The sequence below is a fragment of the Callionymus lyra genome, chromosome 4, assembly GCF_982586985.1.
Source record: "Callionymus lyra chromosome 4, fCalLyr1.hap1.1, whole genome shotgun sequence".
Classification (NCBI taxonomy): domain Eukaryota; kingdom Metazoa; phylum Chordata; class Actinopteri; order Syngnathiformes; family Callionymidae; genus Callionymus; species Callionymus lyra.
Genome location: NC_141821.1, coordinates 34195345 through 34217808, shown reverse-complemented (window position 1 = coordinate 34217808; position 22464 = coordinate 34195345). Strand labels below are relative to the sequence as shown.

Here is a 22464-nt window from a genome sequence, read left to right as displayed (position 1 = left end):
TATATAAAATGAATGCAGGAAAATAACATTGTCTTTGAGAATCTTCTACACTCTCTGAGTGCTTTTTAAAGTTGGATTTCAAATACCAGTCTTGCAGAGAATGTAATGTAATAATTTTGATTTCTTCAAATGTTGTCTTCAAGGATTTTCTGAACTGAAAGCAATTATTTTACCCACATGATAAAACACAGTTGCAGTTCATTCTTAATTACTTTTGTTTGTAAAAAATGTATTCATGAAGCTAACATCTCAGTTAGTGGAGAGTATTGTTTTAACAAATTATCATGTGTCGTCAAGTTGTACCTCTGTCTTGAAAAACTGTGAATTCATTATATCTGCCCTTTGGACGTCCCGATGACCAGGTGGGGAGCTGTCAGCCTCTCTGCTTCACCACCTGCGCTTTAAATGCTAATTTATATCCTCCTGCCCTTTCTAAGAGTTTAAGAACACAAACTTGTTACGTAAAAGCAGGAAAACTTAAAACGCTAATTTACTTTCATGCTTTTCATCTCATCAATGCTCATGTGCTTGACACCACCAAATGTAATTCTTAGTAAATCCTCTTCTCTTCTTCTGCTCTTCCAAATACTCACTCAGACTTTTACTGACTGAAAGAAAATCTTTTGTCAGATCTTTTCAACATTCACCTTAATCCAAACTCCAATCCAATGCCTTGATGCTTCCACCAAACATTTAGAGTACAATAAGAATTCAGTTGTAACCTCAGAGCCCACAGTAGAAACGCATAAAAGCATGAATGTTACATTTACAATATTTCAATAAGTATAAGTATAGTAATGTCTGGAATGTTCTAAGACTTCTACATCATGTAGGCATGTATAGTAGGTGAGCAGGCAGAGGCAGCTTTCATTTGCCTTTGGCATGGTGTGTGTGTCCGCCAACAAAGATGTCGGCTCACAGTAATCCATTGATCCATTTAATAGGCCTGAAGTGTGTGTTCAACTCTTCAGAACGAATTTGACTCCTTGATACACTCGGCTTTTAACTTGATCAGCAAAACTTTGGTGCCCAGCCAGAGCTGCTGGTCCTTTGTTAGTTTTCTCTTGTCTCTCTGTGGAAGCACGTGAACATAGAATGATAAAATGGAAGGAAAGTATTGAAGTCCTTTTTAGAAACGGTTAAAATCAGGTTTTTATCCTTGAATGTGTCAGTGGGTGTCCGTTCTTAAAGAACTTAACATGTGGCAATTTTTGAAGCGGTGTCGGAATACATTCCCACATAGGTTATAAAAATGTAAAGTTATCAAACACTATTTATTTTCTGTATTTTGTGGTGTACATTTAATATAATCTTTTCTTTGTCTTTATTTGTAAAACTTTTTTTGTCTTTGACCTGAGGGAGGCACACGTGTGTGTTTAGATGTTGTATAGCTTTTAACTGATATATTTAAAACAGTGCTAGAGTTATATATGCTAAATATTTAATTATCCAAAATAACTTTCAAACCGTTTTCACAGTTAGAATTTTGATTTGGAATTGGTGTGCTGTGAGTCCCTGTCACGACTATTTTTAAGAAACAGAAATCTACTTTCCTTTTCTGGTTTTTGCCGTTAATGTCAGAACGGTCACCATTTTTGTAATCTCTATCGTAACTCGGCGGGGGGTAGAGAAGGTGAGACCACTTTGGATAACACTCATTTATTTACTATGTACTATAAGAAGAGCAGAAGATTGTTCTTTGTTTCCTTCCTCTTTCCCTCATTTTTCACAAGTAACTTTGTACCTTGAATAAACAAAGTTATTATAATAATAATAATAATTTTTCATTTTATTTGATGGCGCCTTTCAAGAAACCAAAGGATGCCTTACACAGGATAATAGCAGTACAATAAAAACATTGAAAATACACATTAAATAAACAGTCAAATACATATAAATTATTACAAAGAATAAGCCATTTTGAGGAGCTGCGATTTAAGTTGGGTGGATTTAAGTTGGACAGTGTGTATGGGAGGAGCATGTCACTCAGGTATGGGGGGGTGGGGGGGTGGTTGAACTGTATTCTGCACTGTATGGGGAGCCAGTGGAGTTGGATGAGGACCAGAGTGATGTGATCTGTAGATCTTGTACGGGTAATGATGCTAGCATCGAGGGAGAACCTGTGTGGAGTCTTGGGTCAGAGATGAGCAGAGTTGAGAAATCTTGCGTAGGTGGAAAAAAGCTGTGTGGATGCTATTGTTGATGTGAGCTGTGAATGAAAGAGTGGAAAGAGAAAGAGATGGGAACTGAGCAGCCATCAATGCAGATACTGAGGGGTGGAGATTTAGCTACCGTGGACTTGGAACCGATGAGGAGAATTTCCCTTTTATTTTCATTGAGTTTGAGGTTTAATTAACAGATAAAGTTGAGTGTCATCAGCGTAGCAATGAAACTGTATGCCAAAGTGACGGAATATATTGCCAAGTGGAAGAATGTAAATCAGAAACAGAAACGGACCCAACACTGAACTTTGGGGTACTCCATAGTGGGATGGGGCTGATTTGATGTTTTTGACCTGTACAAACTGTTTTAATTATATAACCGTCTATCACAAAGGACAATTATAAACTATTATTCAATTATCACATATATCTTTAAATGGCCCCCTTTGTGTTTTTACCTTGGTTCACCAGTTTTAGCAAAAAAAAACAACTCTTTTTTTTGTGAACATTGTGGAAATCTTCAAACATCCTTCAAATTATTATTGTGAAAATAATAAATAAACCTGATAATTCTTTTATGTCGCATCAATGAAAATATATCATTACCATTTAAGTCGTGCAACATGTGAGCTAAAGATTGTATTGATTAAATAACAGGAGAAATACATATTTCTTTTAAAGATATTGTTCCTGTAAAAAGCTAGCCAAAGGCACAAACAGAAACAATAATGACAGTAGAAATCTTTGGATTGAGTTCTGGACACATCAACCATAGCCTAGACTGAATAGTTAGAGCCACACAGCGGTTAAAGAGATAATATTCTGCAAAGTTCACCTCTCACTCGTATCCTCCTTCATCCATTATGTATCACCTCTTCTGCTCTCTGGCTTTTCAGGGATGCCGCAGTAAACTCTGGTTCCCAGTGACGGGATAAGCCTGGCTACAGAAATTTGGGTCAGACAAGCTCAAAAAGTAAAGCCACGCGATTGTGGCAACGTCGCTTTTAAGGGACTGCAGACAAACCAAAATATTGAGTGGTCAGTTCACTCCTAATCGTCTTTCTTTTGCTGTAAATACCTTTCTACTTGTCCCGCCATTCTTATTATCTTTACCAGATTGTGTCAAAAAAACAACTAGAGCTGCTGATACGTGTCCATCAACTTTAGCAAATATCGTTCATCCTTTGACCTTCAAAACTTGAAGACATTTTTTAACGGCACTGGTCTGTTTATGTTTACAAATTCCAACATGGGGCCTGTGGTGTGAAGTCTTGGAGGGGTGGAAATGGATAATCGCTGCTGAAGTTTGAATAATGACCCTGTGCTGTAAAGATTATGCTTCACGCTGACGGGTCGGCGGCTCCCTGGTGCGGCTGCTGACTCATTGTGATGAGAGTTAATGCAGCAGAGCCGCGAGCTGATCCACAGCATGTCCCTCTCTGACAAAACTTCAAAGGTTCCCATGACAGTGTCTAAATGGCCATCTCCCTCGGTCAAGGGCTGCAGCGGTTCTGTCCCCGCCCACTTCCTCCCTTCTCCTGGAGCAAAGGTCAAGCTGTGCCTCATCTTTTATGTATTGCTAACTTCATTGATTGTGTTCTGAAAGATTCATGTATACAGACTTCCGTATCACACGTCTGCACATTTCGTTTTTAAAAAAACTGGATTATATTTTCTAGTTGAACTCATTTTTTGATTGTACCGTCAATCATGTTCCACAGGGTGACGGAGAGACGGTTGTTTCCTGCTCTCACAGATTCTCTCGGGCTGTTGTGGTTTGTTCCGCTGGTTGACTGTGATGGTTTCCAGGGGACACATGCTTCTACATTGAGATTAATCGCAGAGGAACATGTATTAAGCCGTTTAGTATTGACTGTGACCTCGACTCTGACCTGAACCAAATAAATAAATCAAGTTCAAACTTCCAGATCCACATATTGATTGAACATTATTTTATTCTAGTAAAAACGCCCAATATAAAAGGTCACCAGCTCAGCTTTATTAATTTTGTGGAAGAAAACTTTTCTCTTTTCAGGAAACATTTATAAATTTCTCCGACTCTCACAAAGTGTGCTCCGTACTTTTTAACCAAACTCTTTTTGAGAGCTGAAAAATGTGTGTTTTTTATTTTGGACTGATAATCTGTCTCACTGTTACTTCCTGTAAGGAGGCGGGACCAAAAATGTTTGATCAATAGAAAAGGTTTTTGACTCAATAGTAATTCTAGTAGTTTCATTGATTTGTTGGCGTTCAGCTAATTCAGTTTCAAATGTCAAAATGCAAAGATAACTGAGAAAAAGCAGGAAAGTGATCGATTTTCTTCCTCTCCTCCAACTGCTGCCACATTTGTCACGGTTTGTGTTTAAGTTACATGTGCATAATTCACCTCAGCCGAGTGTGAAATTGAAAATCTTCCCCGCAGAGGTGAAATGATTGACAGTGAAAGGAGGACAAAGCAGATGTGAATTCTCCACTTTGACTGCAACTGGATGGAATTTTGAACTCGTCATTTAATTTGAAACACTTTCTAAATCATGAGAGTGCTTCGTAGCACAATGGTGTGTTCAGGACTGAGGGAGTTTGGTTAGTGTGACTGTAGCCAGCGTCCAAACAATCCACTTAGAGTATGACATTACAAGAGAGGTTTCTATTCATTATGTGACATTATATTTACTCTCAATTCAACCACTAGTCATTCAGCAAAAGAATGACGTTCAAAGTTGAAGATGAGTAGATAATTAAAAAGTGTTTATTTTAATGATAATGATGCGTATATTATTTCAATAGCTTCAATAAAGAGGTTAACATTGAAGTATTCAGAGTCAGACACTGGAACAAAACAATGAAACATTAATCTGTTTCAGACACAAACACAAGTCAGACCTAATGATGTAAGTTACTCACTTTCATCAATGAAAATTTAAAAGGCAATATAATGGAGACTTTTGCAAAATTATAACAATCTAAATTACTATCAAATTTTGGTCAAATTGTATTTACCTGACTTTTATTTTTAATTATTTATTTTTAACCTTTCTTTCATATAAGATTGCCTCATTGCTTGAATTAGTTTTAAATTGTTTGACTTCCTATAAAGTACTTTATTATGCTATGTAAACTAGGAGCTTTTGTCACTTCACATTTTTACAAACATTTTAAAATGTAACCTCTTTAAATGGCTTCATGAATACTTGATGCCTTAATTGAAAAAAATGTACATACATTATATGTACATTTTATGAACCAAAAATTTACAAGCCCAATGTTTTGGCTGAAAAAATACATTTTTATTGCCTTTTATTTAAAAAATGTCTTTTTATCTTTGATTAATTGATTTCATAATGAATTGGTGGTAAACAATTTTTTTTAGAAAAGTAGAGGAACACAAACAAAATAAGAACGATTGCAGAAATACAACTAAGGTGGTCTACCAGCTTGATAACAAGGGCAGAGATGTCCTGCTGGACTAACTGTCCTCCCTCTGACCTGCACCATTATGAATGCCAAATCCTCTCCACACACACCTGGACAGAGCGGGACAGACCACCATCTGGTTCGTGTCCCCGCCCTGAACCAGACCTGCCTAATAGGTGTTGACATCTCAGTGGGTTGTTTGGGTTGATCAACAAAGAAGACGTTTTGTTAAACACTGGCTCAGATTCAAATTGTTATGATAAATCGGTCCAGTATGTAAATTGTCGGCAGAGTCTGTTCTGTAGAATGTCCAGGTTAACGACAGGTTAACAAAGGTGATGCGAAATTCTTGAGCGAGAAAAAGATGAATAACTGGAAATTTAAAAATTAACTTAAAATAAGTCAGTTAGATTTGTACTGCCATTTTTTGCATCATTGTTGTGCTTACAGTTTCAGCACTGATTTAGAGATGTTTTCGTGGATACAACAGTAAAGGTTGATTCTTACAATCTTACCTGAAATCAGCACAAAACCTTCTGGAGCAATCAAATAAAATTTTCAAAAGAATGTAATAAAAACGGATAATTGAAAATTCCTACCAATATTCAGAAGGTCATTGAAGCATTTCTCATTCACTTACCAACGGATGCTGCTCGTGTCGTCTGTTACCTTCAGAACGATTGAAAATGTTTGAACCACAATATGATAATATCATGAAACATGATATCTGGGATATTCAATATATGGCAAGATATTTCATCAACTTAATATCATGATATATGAAAGATAAAATACTAAAAATATAAAAACAATGTCCTGCTATTGTGTCAAAGATTATAAACTACAATTTCCGAAGAAAAATTAGAATCAGAAACTTTTACTGCCAATTTTGAACACAACATCAGAATTGTTGTGGTGTCATTACAGAACAAAAGAATGAAATAAGATATCACTCAAAATAAGCACCAAGTTAGATCACCTCCAATGATAGGTGTGTGTTTCCTCTTAGCCTTTACGTTGTTCTGCGTCATGACGGCCTTATTCTTAAAGCATGTCACGTTGGTCAAAGCCTTTCTGTCTCAGAAACATCAAGCATGTTCTCTATTACTCGCAGCACTGACCTGCAAAACATGCAGAAAGCACTGACCCAGCATGATAGAAAGAAACACGGACTCGCACATTAGCCCTCGGGAAGCTGCTGGAGTGTTTTGACAGTCTGTGATGAAAATGTCATTCTGTTTGATGCTCTTCAGGTTGGAGAGATGATCACCCACGGTGGTCCTGAAGACCAGAATCCTACGCTGCACTGAGAAGATGCCTAAGTTCAGACGTTGAGCAAGGTCAGTTTCAGTTTTTCCAAATGATGATACTTTACTTCTCACTTCTCATTGTGATGGACAGATCAGCAGGAACTTGTTTCACATTTGGAGTTGAATTCTGACCTTTCCTCAGGACCTCAGGACCTGAAAATCCTGAAAAAAAGCTGAAAAATTTCAAATGCAGTTATGAATTTGAACACCATATCTAAACATTTGCTTTTGGTGTGATGACATAACCCATGACATCACACCTTCACTGACTAAACTATTTGAATCAGAAATCTATCTTTAAACTCAATTTGATTCAACATTGCTTCTGTTATTATGGCGGTTTTGTGCCTTTAATAGAAGTTGATGGTGCTCAAACTAATTATGAACAGACGAAATCAATGAAGGGAATATGCAAAATAAAAAACAATGAATGGAAAACGGGTAAACATCTTGTAAATAGTATAATGAATGAATGAATGGATAAACAAGATGTTTTTAAGCACATCAAAGCAGGTTTGTGAGAAACAGTTTTTGAAAGATTGAAGCTGGGAGTCTTCAAGGACTACAAGGAACCCAGTAGTTGCTTCATGAATATGATATGATATAACGTATCAATCAAGATTTGGCATTTATTCATCTAAATGGACAATAAATATAGTTTTATATATTTAATTACTTTCATGTCCTATGATAAAAGGTTGTTGACATCAATTTATCGTCAAAAGATTTTTTACAGATGCTCTAACCTTTTTAAGAAAATATCATTTAGCAACATTCAACTGAAACCTTGGGTACTTGGGAGAACAGAGATTGTGTTAAAGTTTTATTTTAAATTAAGATAAACAATGTTAAATTAGAAATTTGCCTCAGAACAAGGGATGACAATGTTGAACCTCTTATCTGATACTTTTGCCAAAGTTATATTGAGAAATGGGGGCTGTTCTCAAACGGTGCTTTTATAAAAAAAATTTATAAAAATGTATCCAAAAAAAACCTTTTCTCACACTCATCTAGAGCATACTTTGAACATGTTTGTTATGTTCTATAATTTTGGGCTAAATTGTGAGAGTTCCGGTGTGAGAGAGAGTGGTTGGTGTGAATCAACGCTTCAGATATGACTTTAAAAAAATAACTATTACATATGTATTTTAACAGATTTTACAAAAAATTAGTTTTGTATAAAAAAAATGTATAAGCAAAACTCACAGAAATCTGCCTTGCTTTTTGGTCAGGTAACGTGATGACAGAAACAGTGTAATAACAGGATAACTGTGTATCGTTATTATGCATATTGTCTCTGTACTATGTATATTCACGTACATAACTTACGACAGAGATCCCCAACCAATACACAGACTGGTTTAATATCTGCATATATTTTCACAGACTGACCTACTGATAAAGAACAGCAAAAATAAAACAGCATGAACAGCAACAAATGCTTGTTTAGTGCATGCAAAATACATCTTACCATAGTGCAGAATCAGCATTGAGCCCTGAACTAGTGAAACTCTATACGGACATGATGGTCCATATAGAGTTTTGTATTTGCTTATTTTCACTTGTATAGATTAATTTTTTTAGGGAACTTGACCAAAAAGAGTGTCTTGGCAGATCTGGTGATTTTTTTTTCAAAAATTAAAAAGCCCTTTCAGTCATTATTAATGAATACAGCAGGAATTATATAAATGTTTTAGCTGCCACTTTCCTCATGGAGCAGAACAGGTGGTCCTGGCCCCTTAGTGATGATCCTCAGAAACAATACTTTTGGAAACCTCGATGAGACATAATGAATTGTGAAGCTCCTCCAATGAACCCTGCTTGGTAATTGTGTTTATTAGTTTGTGGTTTATTAAGACATGCTGAGCCTCATTTCTCCTGTTTGTTAACATACTATATATGAGTGGATCGAAGACTGACTCTGGATCCTCACGGTCGGTAGTTTGTCCGGCCAGCTTGTAAACTCCCATTCTCCCTCGTAGAGTTAAGATAATCAGAGTGGGTTTGTTATGTTAACCTTACTACAGGTTCTTGACTTCTAATTATACATGGTAACATATCTGGATCAGCTGTAGATTAGCCCCGCCTTGACCCACTAAGACCTCGTGCTAGGGTTGCCAAAGTCTTGGATTTACAGTGACTATTGAACACTAGTAGCAAACTGGTCGGGATCATCAGAGGCCAATTGAAATTACTTAATGTGGTTTGAAAACCGAGTCAAGGACTCTAGAGAAGGAGTACACAAGCGGAGAATGATTTACATTATTCCTATCATGCATTATTTTTCGTTATTCAGGCAGCATTCCTTGTCTAGATAGAGTTTGTTTGTTTTTCGTAGCGATGATGCGCTAGCTAGCAGTCAAGGGGATGGAGAGTAGTGACACTTGCAATCACAGACGAGCGGCTTTGATAGCCGGAAGGAGGGATTGAAGAGGATGATCACAGATGATGGAGGGTTTGTGAAGTGAAGAGGACGGAGAAGTGGGTGTTCCTGATGTCTCGCTGGAGAAGGGAAGTGAACAGGCCTTGGAAATTGAATGATTGAACATCCAGCTGGAGATTTCATGCATCACTGACAGTTTGCAAATGTAGCTCTCCTTCTTTGCGTTGGGAACGGTCATTGATATTCACAGATTAGAGGAAAAGACTGGATTAGGATAATCTACTGTACATCAAAGGCATTGTGTGTACATACGAGTGGCATTATTTCTTTACAGGCCTCTAAACCTAAATAAGTCAGTGAGCATCACAAGGCATGGTTATTAGAGCCAAAGGAACGCCTAGTTTTCTCTTTAACTATTTAAGTTTTGGCAATAATTTAGGATAACATTTGAACTACTCCCACTTTAATTTTAATAATATACTTTGGCTTTGGCTGTATTGAGTACTGCTGATTCAGCGTTATGGTAAGATTTATTTTCCATGCTCTTAACGCTCTTCTTTTTACCAGCAGTGGAAGAAATACTTTTTTTCAATCCTGCAATATTGAAGAATGTCTCCAATTTTTTCTGCAATTTAAAAAAAGAATTCTGCAAATACACAAATCCTCCATACAATTACTTACTTACTTACTTATTTACTACAATCTTTTCCAGCTAAATATGCTTACATAAACATCATATATAGCTTTGCAACCCATAACTTGAGATATGACAAGGTATGTTTTCTTCATGTTTTTGTCAGTGACAAAATATGATGGGAAACTGGTGTCAGCCCTTATTTGGTTGTCGTCATTACGTTAATGTCGCTCTACTTTAACCCCCAATACCCTTATATGGAACCTGAATGAGTTACTGTAGAAGCTGGAAGACAAAGTCAGCTTTGTGCTGCACAGATTTTTTACAGCGCCACTTGGTTGCAAAATTACAGGTTGTTTAATTTTTCTTCTGCAATCTTAAAAATCGATCTGCAAATTGCAGACGGGTATTTCGAACACTGACCAATCATTCTATTTTATTTTGGTTCAGGAAAATAATGCCACATAAAACGAGTTGTTGGTGCAATTTAGGTTTGAGACCATTATGTGAAATGTTATCCCGAGTCATTTGAGAAACACAATTCACAATGGCTACCAACATCACACTGAAGCACAATTTATACTTTGTGCACTCAAAGAAATGTCATGTATTGATATGAATTAATGGACATGTGCATATTATGGGGTTAGGGTTAAGCTGGGAAAGCCATGTACAGAAATGACAAAGTAGAATTTAATGAACTCTAAACCATATCCTTCGAACTGCTGGTTTGCCTGGGCAATGTCAAGGAGAAGACTGTGTGTTTGACAGCCATTACCGTCTTGTGTCTACATGGTCAAGAGATCGTGTGTTTCAAGGCTCATCCTGCTTTGGAAAATTAGTTATTGATTAGCGGTGACTCACTGTGAAAAGTGTTGTAATAAGCTCTCTGTTTCTGCGACATTGAACATCACTCAGTGTCAACACAATTAGTCGGGCGATGATGACCTATGGACCGAAGTAGTTTCAGACAACTTGAGAATCCATTTACAGTTAAGAGATACAACCGTTGAAGTGCATCGTGGGACTCATAGTAAGAATGATGGGAGTGCTTTTAGTGGTCAATAGTAATACACCTGAAATTATCTGACAGGCTAAAATAGGATTATCTTCAGATATGTAAAATGGGAATTGCATTTGACATATTTACATTTGTTGAGCAGTAAGAAGTAAGAAGTAAGTTAACCAGTGGCTGGTAATATTTGCGATTATTTGTTTTAATCCACTTTCGCAATTATACGTATTTGTTCTACCAAGTGTTTTATATAAAAAATATAACAAACAAAATCTAACCAATAAAAGAGCTTGTCAACTTTAAATTTGCAAGATCTATTGAGCTAGCTCCGAAGCACGGAAAACGTTTAACCCTGAGCCCAGCAGAGACATGTCAGACAGACACTTGTCTTGTGAGAGAAATTAGATGTCAACAAAGCAGCAGGGTCATGTCAATCAATGAGCTGAATAAAAGAAAAGAGGCGATAATATTTCAAAGTAAAGCTTTGGTAGCTAATGCTGTGTACCACACAAAATTGTACCATCAGCTCTGAGATGTAGCTCTATAGATGGTCACAGGAATCATTTTAAACTACAGGAGATAAACAAGAGCTCCGGCCCTTTTAGACTCACTTTCAGACGAGTCCTTGATGTATGCAGTAGCTCAGCAGTCTGGTTTATTGGTTGTACCATCACCGTGGCTGAATGCACTCAAGGGCAACTTAGTTTCCACACTTGTAATGAACTGTATCAGTCACTCTGAGTCACCTGACTCTTTAATTGCCTCAGGCGTCACTTTGACTCTAATGCTGACTGACGTTAGCGAGTGAGTCCTCCGACTGTATTGTAAATTTTTATCTGAATCTGTTGGGTTTATGGTATGCTGTGACACTTGAGTGGCAATAGGAGGAGAAACTGATCATCTTTCCGTACATTCGTTCTAACAGCAGATGCATAAATCCAGTTGGTTTTTGTGAAGTTTAAATGACGATGTTTGGTTTTTATTTGTGCTGTTCAAGAGGCGAAACATTACTGGGAATAGGCGAGTTAATGAAGAAGCAGCTCATTTATTATCAGCCGCAAGTGAAAGAGCACAGCAGAAATGCCACAAGGAGAGGAGAGAGGCTGCAAACAGACATTAGGAGCATTATCACATATGGACCACAGCTTGTGTTGATGGATTATGCTGCTCTGGGATTGGGTAGAACATTCACAGGGAGGCTGACTCTGGGCTTTGCAACGTGCGCCTCCAAAAGCGGAGATTTACCATCTCAAAAAATGGATTTCCAATATGACTTACAGCATACACAGACGCTGCTTATTATGTGGGATTATTTTATTTTATTCTGCTGGAGCTGGATAAACACTTTTCTCAATCAGATTAACAACCAATGAAGATATAAACAATTTATGCATGTATTTGTTAAAAAGAAATGAGTTTGTCATTGAGAATTATTTGACTTAATTTGATTTTTGTTTTTTATCCCAGGGAGGTCAGCAAAAGTGGGCTGTAGATCACCCCACATTGCCTCTTTAAACGCTGTAATTCCTTCAATCACTTGTTTATTGTTTGTTTCTCTGATATTAAAAACATTTAACACATCAGTCTACGGTAATATTATCCTCGTGACCGCTGTGTCAAAATTTCCAAACGCGTATATTAAATATTAACGCTTCTGAATAATGAAAGATTGCTTCAATCCACCCAGAGTATTGTCATGTGATGAGATCATATCAAAATGAGAAAACGCAGCTGCTCCTTCTATCCACAACACGCATCCCACAGCAATTTGCTTCACCCCAGTTCTCATTAGTCGAAGTGAAAACCGATTGTTTTCAAAGAGAAACAACATTGGTTTCCATGGAGATGCACCGAATCCATGTCCACTTGCTGTGGTCAGTTGCATTAATATACCAACTTTATTTAAAAAGGGAATCGAGAGAAGGAGAGTATTTGAGTACTAACTGAAGCTCTTCAGATTGAAATCAAACTTTTCTTTCTGTGTTGATGTCTTAAGAGTCAATAACTATTAATCATCTTAGACTTGTTTCGCACACCCTGAAACATCTCCATTACATTGTTTACTTGGATTATCACCAAGATTGTCCACTAAGCTGCCAAAGCCTAATTTGACACATCCATATGAAAACAATTTTTTGCATTTTACAATGAAATTATTCAAATAACTTCTGTGATCGTAGAAAAAAAAAGACTTACCGCAATAAATAAAATACCAAATTGGATTTAAATTAGTCAGTAGTGGGCGGCACACTCACAGCCTGGCTGTCAAATGTGAACACCATGACCCTCTTGACTCTTGTCACTTGAGTCACATTAAGTTCTTTAGTGATTTAATTGTATTCTGTATTTGATATAGTGTTTTTTAGATCATAAAAATGAGAGATTACAATGAAAGTGTATGTAAATTAGCCCATTTCTAAACATTACAGAAATAAGTTTTGTTTCTTTACTTTCAAAATATTTTGCAAAAGTACAGTTTTAGTTTGTTTGTTTATGATTTGTAAACATCTTATTCAAAGTTTTATATAGTTTAATGTCAGTCCTAAGTGTCATCCTACACCATTATTATTGTCACTATGTTGTTATCTAGAAGTAGATAACACAAGGTCTTACAACCACTGCATCAAAAACAAAGACAATCATCGTTGAATATCCAACATTGTTGCTGACTCACTGCCGTGTGTCGACTGTATTGGCAGCTTAATAAAAACTTCATGGATGAATTGATGTTTGCAGTTTCTACCAGACAGCTTCTTTGTCACCAGCAGACTAATTGGCCCGTCTGTCACGGTTGTGTCTGACAAATGGACTCACAGTGACACGCTCTTGCTCACAACCAGCCGTATACGGCCTAGATTTTGAAGTTTAAGCTTTCCTTAAAAGTTCATTTAACCTTACCATGACCAGATGAAAGACAAAGAAAAGCATATCAAATATGTGTAAGAGTCAGAAATCCACCTGTCATGCTGTTTTAGAGATCGTAATCCAGTCTTTTAATATACTGTATGTATATATACAGTATATATAAAATCGACCATTTTTGACCTGACTGTGCATTAGGGGTGTATGGATGTTTTACGATTTATGAACTTCTATGGCAGTTGCAATATATATCACAAGTAGAAGATTATGTCTCCATTCAAACTCCTCACACATCTTCCAACAGTTATCAAACAAGGTCTTATTCTTGTTGACCTAAAATAAGCACTAAATTACAACTTAAGCAGTTAAAGTTTATAAAAGTGTATTAAAGTCATATAAACCAAAGCAATAATCCTTGCAATGAAATAGTTATTTTCCTATTACTTAGCATTTGTTTGAACAAAGAGGGCTTTAGGGACCCTAACCTTCTCGTAATGCAGATTAATTAAGCTCTTTCTCTGAGGGACACATTTTTAAGACGCACGATAAACACGTCCTCCACAGCTCTCCTGTGCATTCACTTTCTCGCTCAAATATTCATGTGTTCAAATATTTATATATTCCAGGTCAGGATTTTAATAGTTGTTTGACAAATGTGGCTCCTCAGAATAAGTGAACAGTCGTCAGGCCTGTGTTTTTATTTGCTTGCGGGAACAACTTAATCCTTTCTACACTTAATGTTGCACAGTTAAGGTTGGCCTTCCTTTGATCTGTCCTGAAATGACAATTGTCTTCCTCCGACTAGACAGTTTAAATTATTCATGCCCCTTATTTTGAAGGGGCAGTTGATGTTTTGCATTATTAAGTGCCACTTCCCCTCAAAGTTGAGCATTTTCCTGGTGTCACCCAAACGCTCACTCGCTGCACAGCAATTTCCGCACTGGGGGGGTCGCAGACTTTTGGGTCGTATACATTTACATTTATGCATTTCACTTTCCTCAAAGGAGACTTTTAATGAAAGTATCAGGTGTCGACTCTCGTAAATACTTTTCAAAAACATCCTGGAATAGAGGTGGTCCAACTTCAAATGAGGAATGATCTCCAGTGTGTTCTAGGTCCTTTCTGGGGCTTCCTCCCTACACTGGAACACTTCAACAGGGAGGCAGTGAGAAGGTTTATTGACTAGAAACCTTAAGAGAACCAGGCTCACAAAAAAGACAGACTCTCAATTAACGTGACAAATGGGGCTGAACGATTACCGGTAATCTCGTTCACGATATAATAGCAGATATTAAAAAATCTGATAAATATATCGCAAAGGTTGCAATTTTATTTAATTTAAGTGTTACTTAAGAGCGGCACCGAGCGCAGCCGGACAGAACAAGCAAGAGAAAACATGCTTTAACCCGTTGATCACTGACGTCTACAGAAGCTAAAAAATAACAATATATGTCAACTGTGTGGATAAAATGCTACCAGTGTCTCAACAACATGTAGTATCACCACTCATAACCAAACTCTTCAAACCTTTGTACGACTGCAACTCGATTCAACAGGTTAGTTAGATTTGACAAAACACGAACAATCATGTAATATGATGATGAAGCTCAGATGAATGAAAGAAAAAACTTAAGTGTTTTCAACACGTTTACATCCTGACATTGGTTCGTAAAATTTGATTGAGACGTGCTGCTGGCGTGTCTTGAATGTGCGTGTGCTAATCCAAAGTTTGTTACCTTGTACAATCACACAATTCAAATTGTGTAAATTACAATATGTTAATGTGTATGACAGGAGATGCACTTAAATATGATATACTGTGAAAAACTGTGCAAAAATGACCAGTAATAAAAAGTAGTAGACCAGTGTTTTCTTTTCTTTACTTTGCACTGACGTTCGTGTGATTTATTATTGACAGATAAATGTTTACATCAGACTTTTAGAGGTTTTTTTCTGAGTTTTAAAGTATTTGCATTGAATATATTGTTTGTTTGCAAGTGTAATTAAAGTAACTAAATGTCTAAATCCCTTTATTTCAATGTATGTTTAATTTGCCTTAACCTTAAAAATGGCTTAATAACTTTATCTTAACAATCAAAAAGAAATGCATTTCACTGCAAAGTGTTTTTTTTTTTAATTTTATTAAAGGAAAAAATGCATAAAAAGAGAATATTGAAAAAATAATCGCATATTTATTGGCAATTGCAATATTTAGTCAAATTATAATCGCTATAAAATCATTTTGAATAATTGTGTGCTGAAAAGACATTTTATTAGTAACATACTGAATGATTTGTGTGCATTCAAGTGTGTATGATGTTTGTGTGCATTTGTGTGTTCTGATCCTATATCTGTGTCATGCTTGAATGTAGAAAACAAATCTATCAGTCGATTCTTCTACGACAAGACCTCGGCACAGACAGCCCTGCAGAGAGAAGCGTCAATAAAGTCTTAATGAAGACTGACACGGAATTCCATTCATTGAACACGGTGTATTCACTGTGCTGCAGTTTCAGCGCGCCTATTTCACTATGAGGTGAGAATATCACTGCACGTAAAGAAAGAAAAGATACATACTGAGAAACTCAGTACAAAACAAGGTACTTTATCTTATTGATTGTCTTTATTCGAAGCCAGCTAGCTTACATTGACCTGTAGCATCGAACCAAAAACAGTCGGCATCGAAGAGCAAACTCATCTTCACCAGGAAATTGAAGATAAATTGCTGCACTCTTCTCTCTGGCTGGTTCTCACAAACGTGTTGCCATTTACTCTCTCAAAGTGAGCCACGCGGAGGTGATTTGATCCCCCCTGGAGACCAGATTGGTAATGATTTCTACCTTTGGAGGAATCACTACCAGTTTAAGAGAGAGGGATTTTGTAGCATGGCGGCCCCTGAACGGGCCCAAGAGTTTCTCTTCGCAGCAATCATTTGATGTTGATGAAGGCACGGAGTTAGACTCCGACTACAGACACGTCAGTGTTCTCAGCATCGACAGCAGACTCCCGCAAAGATCATTTCACTTGATGTTGCTCTCACTTTTTACATTTGCAAATCCAAACCACCATGAATAAATGATTCTGGCCACTTTGTTGTTCCCTCCAAGTGGGAACACAATCTAGATGAACCACGTCTCAACATTTGTAGATCTCTGATCTCAAAATAGAAGAAGCTAGTATTTTGATTCTTTAAATGTATGTATTTCTTTTTGCAGGATTTAATATACATCAGCCAACAATCTAATGATTGAGATCTAGTTTTTTTCTGGAACCCGCTATCACGCTTTCATTAAAATGCAACATACTTTAATGTAAAATAGTACAATATGTAGTTAATAAAAAATAAAAATCTAGTTTATTGTTTTCAAGCTGTTTTTATACTTTTCGAAAAACAGTTAATTTAAACCAAGTATTTGACATGTCACTCACACTCGGGTAATGACAACTATATGTGTGAAAAGGCCTCTGCTTTCTACCATATATCCAGGTGGTGTTAGAACATTCTAGATGACATAAACCTTCGAGGAGTTGCGTGATTTAAAATGTGCAGGTGGGATCCTGCTGGTGGCGTCGGCTCATCAATAAAAGGTTAATGACTCAAAGTAGGCTTGAACGGAAACGTGTGTGATTGTCGGTCTGTTTATGATGGACGCACACTCACAATAACAGCTGCTGTGGCTTTACTGTTTCTCACCTGCTCCAAATCCTGAAGTGGATAATATTCGGGTATGTATAGTTATATGTGTGTAATGGTATATCAAGGAGATTTCTGTCATCAACCTTTTTATAGTCATTAGAATGTTTTGTGTTGTGTGTTTTAATCACACTAGATGTCAGTCGGGACCTGTTTGTATCTATCTCTACATTTTGCTGAACTGAACATGCTCTTGTGGTTACAACCCTCCACAGGTGGGTTTTAAACTACAGACCTGTGACAATGTTACACCAGATAGTGTAGTGCATGACTGGGTCAGCAGGCCATGTTAGACAACCATCATAATACGTAACTACAGCCGTCCACAAGCCTTCTCTGCGTCACTGTGAGCTGCAACTGACAGATGCAGCTGAACCAGCAGATCCTTGTTGATAAACTGCACTTCACAAGGCAGCGTCGTCCAAATTCAGCCGGGACACAGAGCCTGTCAGACCCAGTGCGTCGTTGTACGTCAGTGAGCTAGTGTGTGTACGTGGAGAGCGGGCAGATCAGCGTGACCCAACTTCAGCTTTTCAGCTTTAGTGCCGGGCTGCAGACAGCTGTGCCACAAACATGCTGCTGTGTATCAGCGGACGGGCCTTTTATTTAGGTCACATTCTGTGCTTCAGCAGCCAGCAGACGGAACAATGTCGGCTGAAATGAATACCACTAAGTTGAAGACCCAGGTGAGAAGTCAAGAAGCACTTTCTTTACAAACAAAAACTTAAATGAAGTACAGAGTTTCATTTTTAATATCTCAGAGTGAGTTGTATTAAGATTGAAACTAAAGATTTATGCTCAAGGTATATAGATATATATTCTCATCTTTTTTTTTGTTTGTAAGCAATATAGTAGAAGAATGAGCTTAACATGAGCTTTTTGAATGTCAGTAAGAATTTTCAAGTCCCTTTCTAAAATATCTGAAGGAAGATAATCTGTCACAAAGTAAGGTAAGGTAAGGTAAAACTGTATTGATCCCTCAGGAGGTCTCCTTCGGGAAATTGTTTATTAAGTCTGGAAATGGACAATTTTTCAGGTTTTGCTTTTCCTGAAATAGTCTAAGTAAATGTTGCGTAATGTTGAGAAGAAAGACACAGAAACAGGCCATGTAATGTATTTGACTCTTAAAGGTTAAATAATTAAATATTTAAACAACAAAACTAAAACACTTATTTGTGTATTTATTTTAGTTTTAGTATTTTAGTTTTCAAAGATTTAGAAAAATAGTTTTACGGAAGATAAAGTTGTGGAAAAACTTTTTAAAGGTTAAAGTGTTGATTTAAGAGTCTCTTCTAAAGATGTTGGACCTCTATTGTACTCATCAGTACGTCTGTACAAAGTTGTATTTTAATTCAAATATTTACAGCTTTGTTTTTAAAGGATTAACCACGCCTACTTTGTTGTTATTAGCCAAACATCCAGGTTCGTCATCGCATGTCATCAATCCTAGAAGTCGCCAGCTCCAAGGTACGCTTTGTATAAACAAAGCGGGGCTGATTACAGCTGGTTGGAGTGAAGCCCATTATTTGTTAAAATGGACTCCACTTTCGTTACCTCACGTTCACCAAGATCTCCGACAGAGGAGAACTACATAAAGTAATAACTTCATACATAGTCATGATGAGGGACTTACTGCATCTTGGAGAGAAAGACTTCAACATTTAAAACATGTGGTCAGGAGAGTTGGGTTTTCACATTAGTTGTATCATTAGTTATCTTTAAAGCATATTTTTACTTTGTTCATTATTTTCAATACTAATGATTATATCTAATGCCTTGCAGTGATATTTGGTTAATTTATTATTAAATATTGGTTATACCTGATATCAGTCATGAGTCTCTCTCCCTCGACTCCTGAGCATCCACAGGAAAATGTAGCATTGAAAACTGGGGACACTTCATTGTGTGCATGTTTGTGTGTATAGAGCATATAAATCTTCCTCCTTTACTATTGTGTTCATAAATGTGTTCCTGTCCCCTACACAGTGTCCTCTACTTCTGCGTGGAGCTGATTTGATACAACAATCTGCACCAGCATCTTCTACGTTTCCTCTCACATGGCTACAACCCTCATTTCCTCTCCCTCCCCCATTTTTTTATTTACCACGCTGGCCTCTGATAGTGCATTATATATTTCTGTAATGTATTCTATGCAGCCTCCACCACGTCGCTGCCACTTCTAAACAGTGTGCACAGCCTCCTGTGTTTGTCTTGTTAGCTTCACCTTCCGTCCATCGCAAATGTTGAAGGTGTCCAGGGAGCAGCCCCCAGATGAGTAAGTGGGCTAGTTCAAGGGGTCCTGATGGAGGCTGTTGTTTTCACATCACTGTATTGAGGGAGGAAGCTTATTTATCGCCAGTTGCCGTGGCATGTCCAGAAGCTGTCCGCTGGGTTTTAGGGACCAATTAGTTTTCCCTTAGAAGAGAAGTTTGGGCTTTGTTGACCTGTTAGACCCAGCTGTGATTATCTGCGACGTGTGTGTGCACTGAGGCAGTGAAGCGTGAAGTAAACATGCACAGTGTGTGCAATGATGTGTCACATGCATGAAGAAAATCAACCATGTGTTATTTCTTGCACCTTTTATGTCTACACTCACAGTGCTGTTGAAAGAGAAAAATAATAGCAATCCATGATCAACCCTAGATCTGTTTTTCCTTTGTTTGACAATGTGGAATATATAGTTTTTGGCCTCAAAAGTAAATCTTCATGATTACAGAAATCTAACAAAGTTAAAAGAAATGAAATTTAAGAAACATAAATAATAGTTGAGAAAGAAAAAGTAATTGTTGTGAGTCGTATCAGAGAAGGACGATGCTTTCACTGTAGTAACTGAAGAAGAGCCATTCGTGGTTTCCCTATTAGTACACATTGTTCTGTCAATAATTAACAATTAAAGATCCTCTTATCTCTTATCGCAAAGTAGTGAACCAGCAAGATGATTGCGGGCAGACCCGACTGGTCACTGATAGGATTCTGTGACAGCATTTTAAAAAGCACTTTAAACAACTGGGCCAGAAGTGCAGAAAGCATTGAGGGAATATCTAACTGAACTGAAGCACTCTAATTCAATTTTATTATCTCAGTTATTTTAGGTAGTAAGTGAGAAATTCAGAGTTGTTACCTATAATGTGTAATTTGCTGTCATTTTTTTGTCTCACCTTTTCATGGCTCATTGCGGCAGTCTTGTATTACATTCACTGAAAGATCATTGAAGTATAGCATTGCTATTACCCTTGTTGATCCACTGCAGTGCCATTCACGTATCTTTCTCTATTTGTGTAATTCAAAATAAGCGAAAAGTTTATGTATGGTTGAAAAGGCAAATTGCCGATGATCGATTTCAAATTCGTCCATTTATTAAACTTGCTAGAAGCCATTTTTTTGAATACTTAAACTGTAGTAAATCTAATTAAGCTCTACAGTTGCTTATTGTGTATCCTCGAATTATGATGGTGTCGTGTCAAGACTCAAAATAGATCAGGGAGACATCAATTGTAGTCTTTCTTTTTCTTCCTCCTCATTTCCTTGATCCCTTGTCTCTTTCTTACTGAAAGTAACTGCAGCGAATGAAAGTGTGGAGGATGTGAGGGAGGATCAGGAATCGCACTCAAATGACTTCTATATTTAGGGCTTGTATTTATTGAGTGCTTTAAAAAGCCAAACAGTATTAGGGTAGGGAGGATGGGGTTGGGCCATGACCTGGGATGTTTTCCCATCTCTGAAGAAGTGTCTGAAATCATCATTGTCTTCTTCTGCAAATCAAGTCTTGTTTGTGGGTTATTTATAAGTCTATTTCTTGTCTTGGCCACTTTGTAGATCTTGTTCTGAGGCCTGTGAAGACGGAAGCAGCATCTGGATGTGATTGTCGACCCTGCCAGGATGACGATGAAAGGCCTGTCCAGTAGTCACAGTCACCACCACAACGTGGCTTGTGACCCTTCCTATGACTCGATGACTCTGGGTCACACTGACCGTCGATCCTACTTCCTGAACCCTGGTGAACCTCATTCTTCCGACCATCCCTGCTACAACCAGCGGAGCTCCTTCCAGTCAGAAAGCAGTACTTACCCGGACCTGGCCAGCTGTACTTTCCCTCGCAGGCATTACAACTCGCACCACGAACTGAAGGAGGAGTGTGGCGCTGTGGTGCCATACACTGGGCCACCAGGAAACAGTAAGGCAGTCGGAGGAGCTGTTGGGAATAACAACTTTCTGGAGCAGTTTGAACACCAGGGACCTGTACGACGAGAGGGCTACCACACGCTGCAGTACAAACGCACAGCAGTGGAACATCAGCGGAGTGATAGTCCTGGTAGAATTCGCCATCTGGTTCACTCTGTTCAGAAGCTTTTCACCAAGTCCCATTCTTTAGAAGGGCCTACTGGTGCGAGCGGAAATGGTAGGATTAACAATGGAAAGTCAAGTACTGAAGATCCTCCTTCTTCGTCTGGCACCCTAAAGCACAGTAAGCGCAGTAAAAGCAAAGATCGCTCCAAATCTGAGCCCAAGATGCGAACCGCTACCTCAGGCTACTGGAGCTCAGACGATACCCTGGACCGGGAGGTGTGCCTCTACCATCATCACCATGGGGGCGCTGGAGGACCGCCATCTGGTGTCATGACGATGGGACGACACCCAGATAAATCCCAGTCACAGTACTTTATGGAGTCCTATAACACCATCAGCGCCCATTCTTTGAAGACATCACGCAGCAACAACGATGTGAAGTGTTCCACGTGCTCCGGAGGCAGCAACGCGGCGCTTCAGCTAGTAGGCGGACTGGACAGCCAGCTCCAGCTTAAGAAGAGCTCCTGGTCTTCTACTCTGACGGTGAGCAGAGCAAGAGAGGTCTACCAGAAGGCCTCAGTCAACCTAGATAAAGCTCTAGTTAAAGCCGAGCAGGGACGCACCTGCCACTTCCTACAGGTAGGACGTTTGAATACAGCCTATCGTCCGGCATGTCACGTCTCATCAATTCATCGACCTCAAC

General features: G+C 38.0%; 1 protein-coding gene across 3 annotated transcripts in view; it reads left to right on the top strand.

The window, feature by feature from the left end:
- dlgap1b (discs, large (Drosophila) homolog-associated protein 1b) overlaps positions 1-22464 on the top strand; it is a 100258-nt gene that overhangs the window by 26354 nt on the left and 51440 nt on the right. For all 3 annotated transcript variants that reach the window (XM_087789953.1, XM_087789952.1, XM_087789954.1), the window contains exons 2-3: positions 6830-6916; positions 21291-22400. In XM_087789953.1, the coding sequence (XP_087646079.1) occupies positions 21354-22400 (1047 nt within the window). In that variant the 5' untranslated portion in view covers positions 6830-6916; positions 21291-21353. The remainder of the gene's footprint in view (positions 1-6829; positions 6917-21290; positions 22401-22464) is intronic.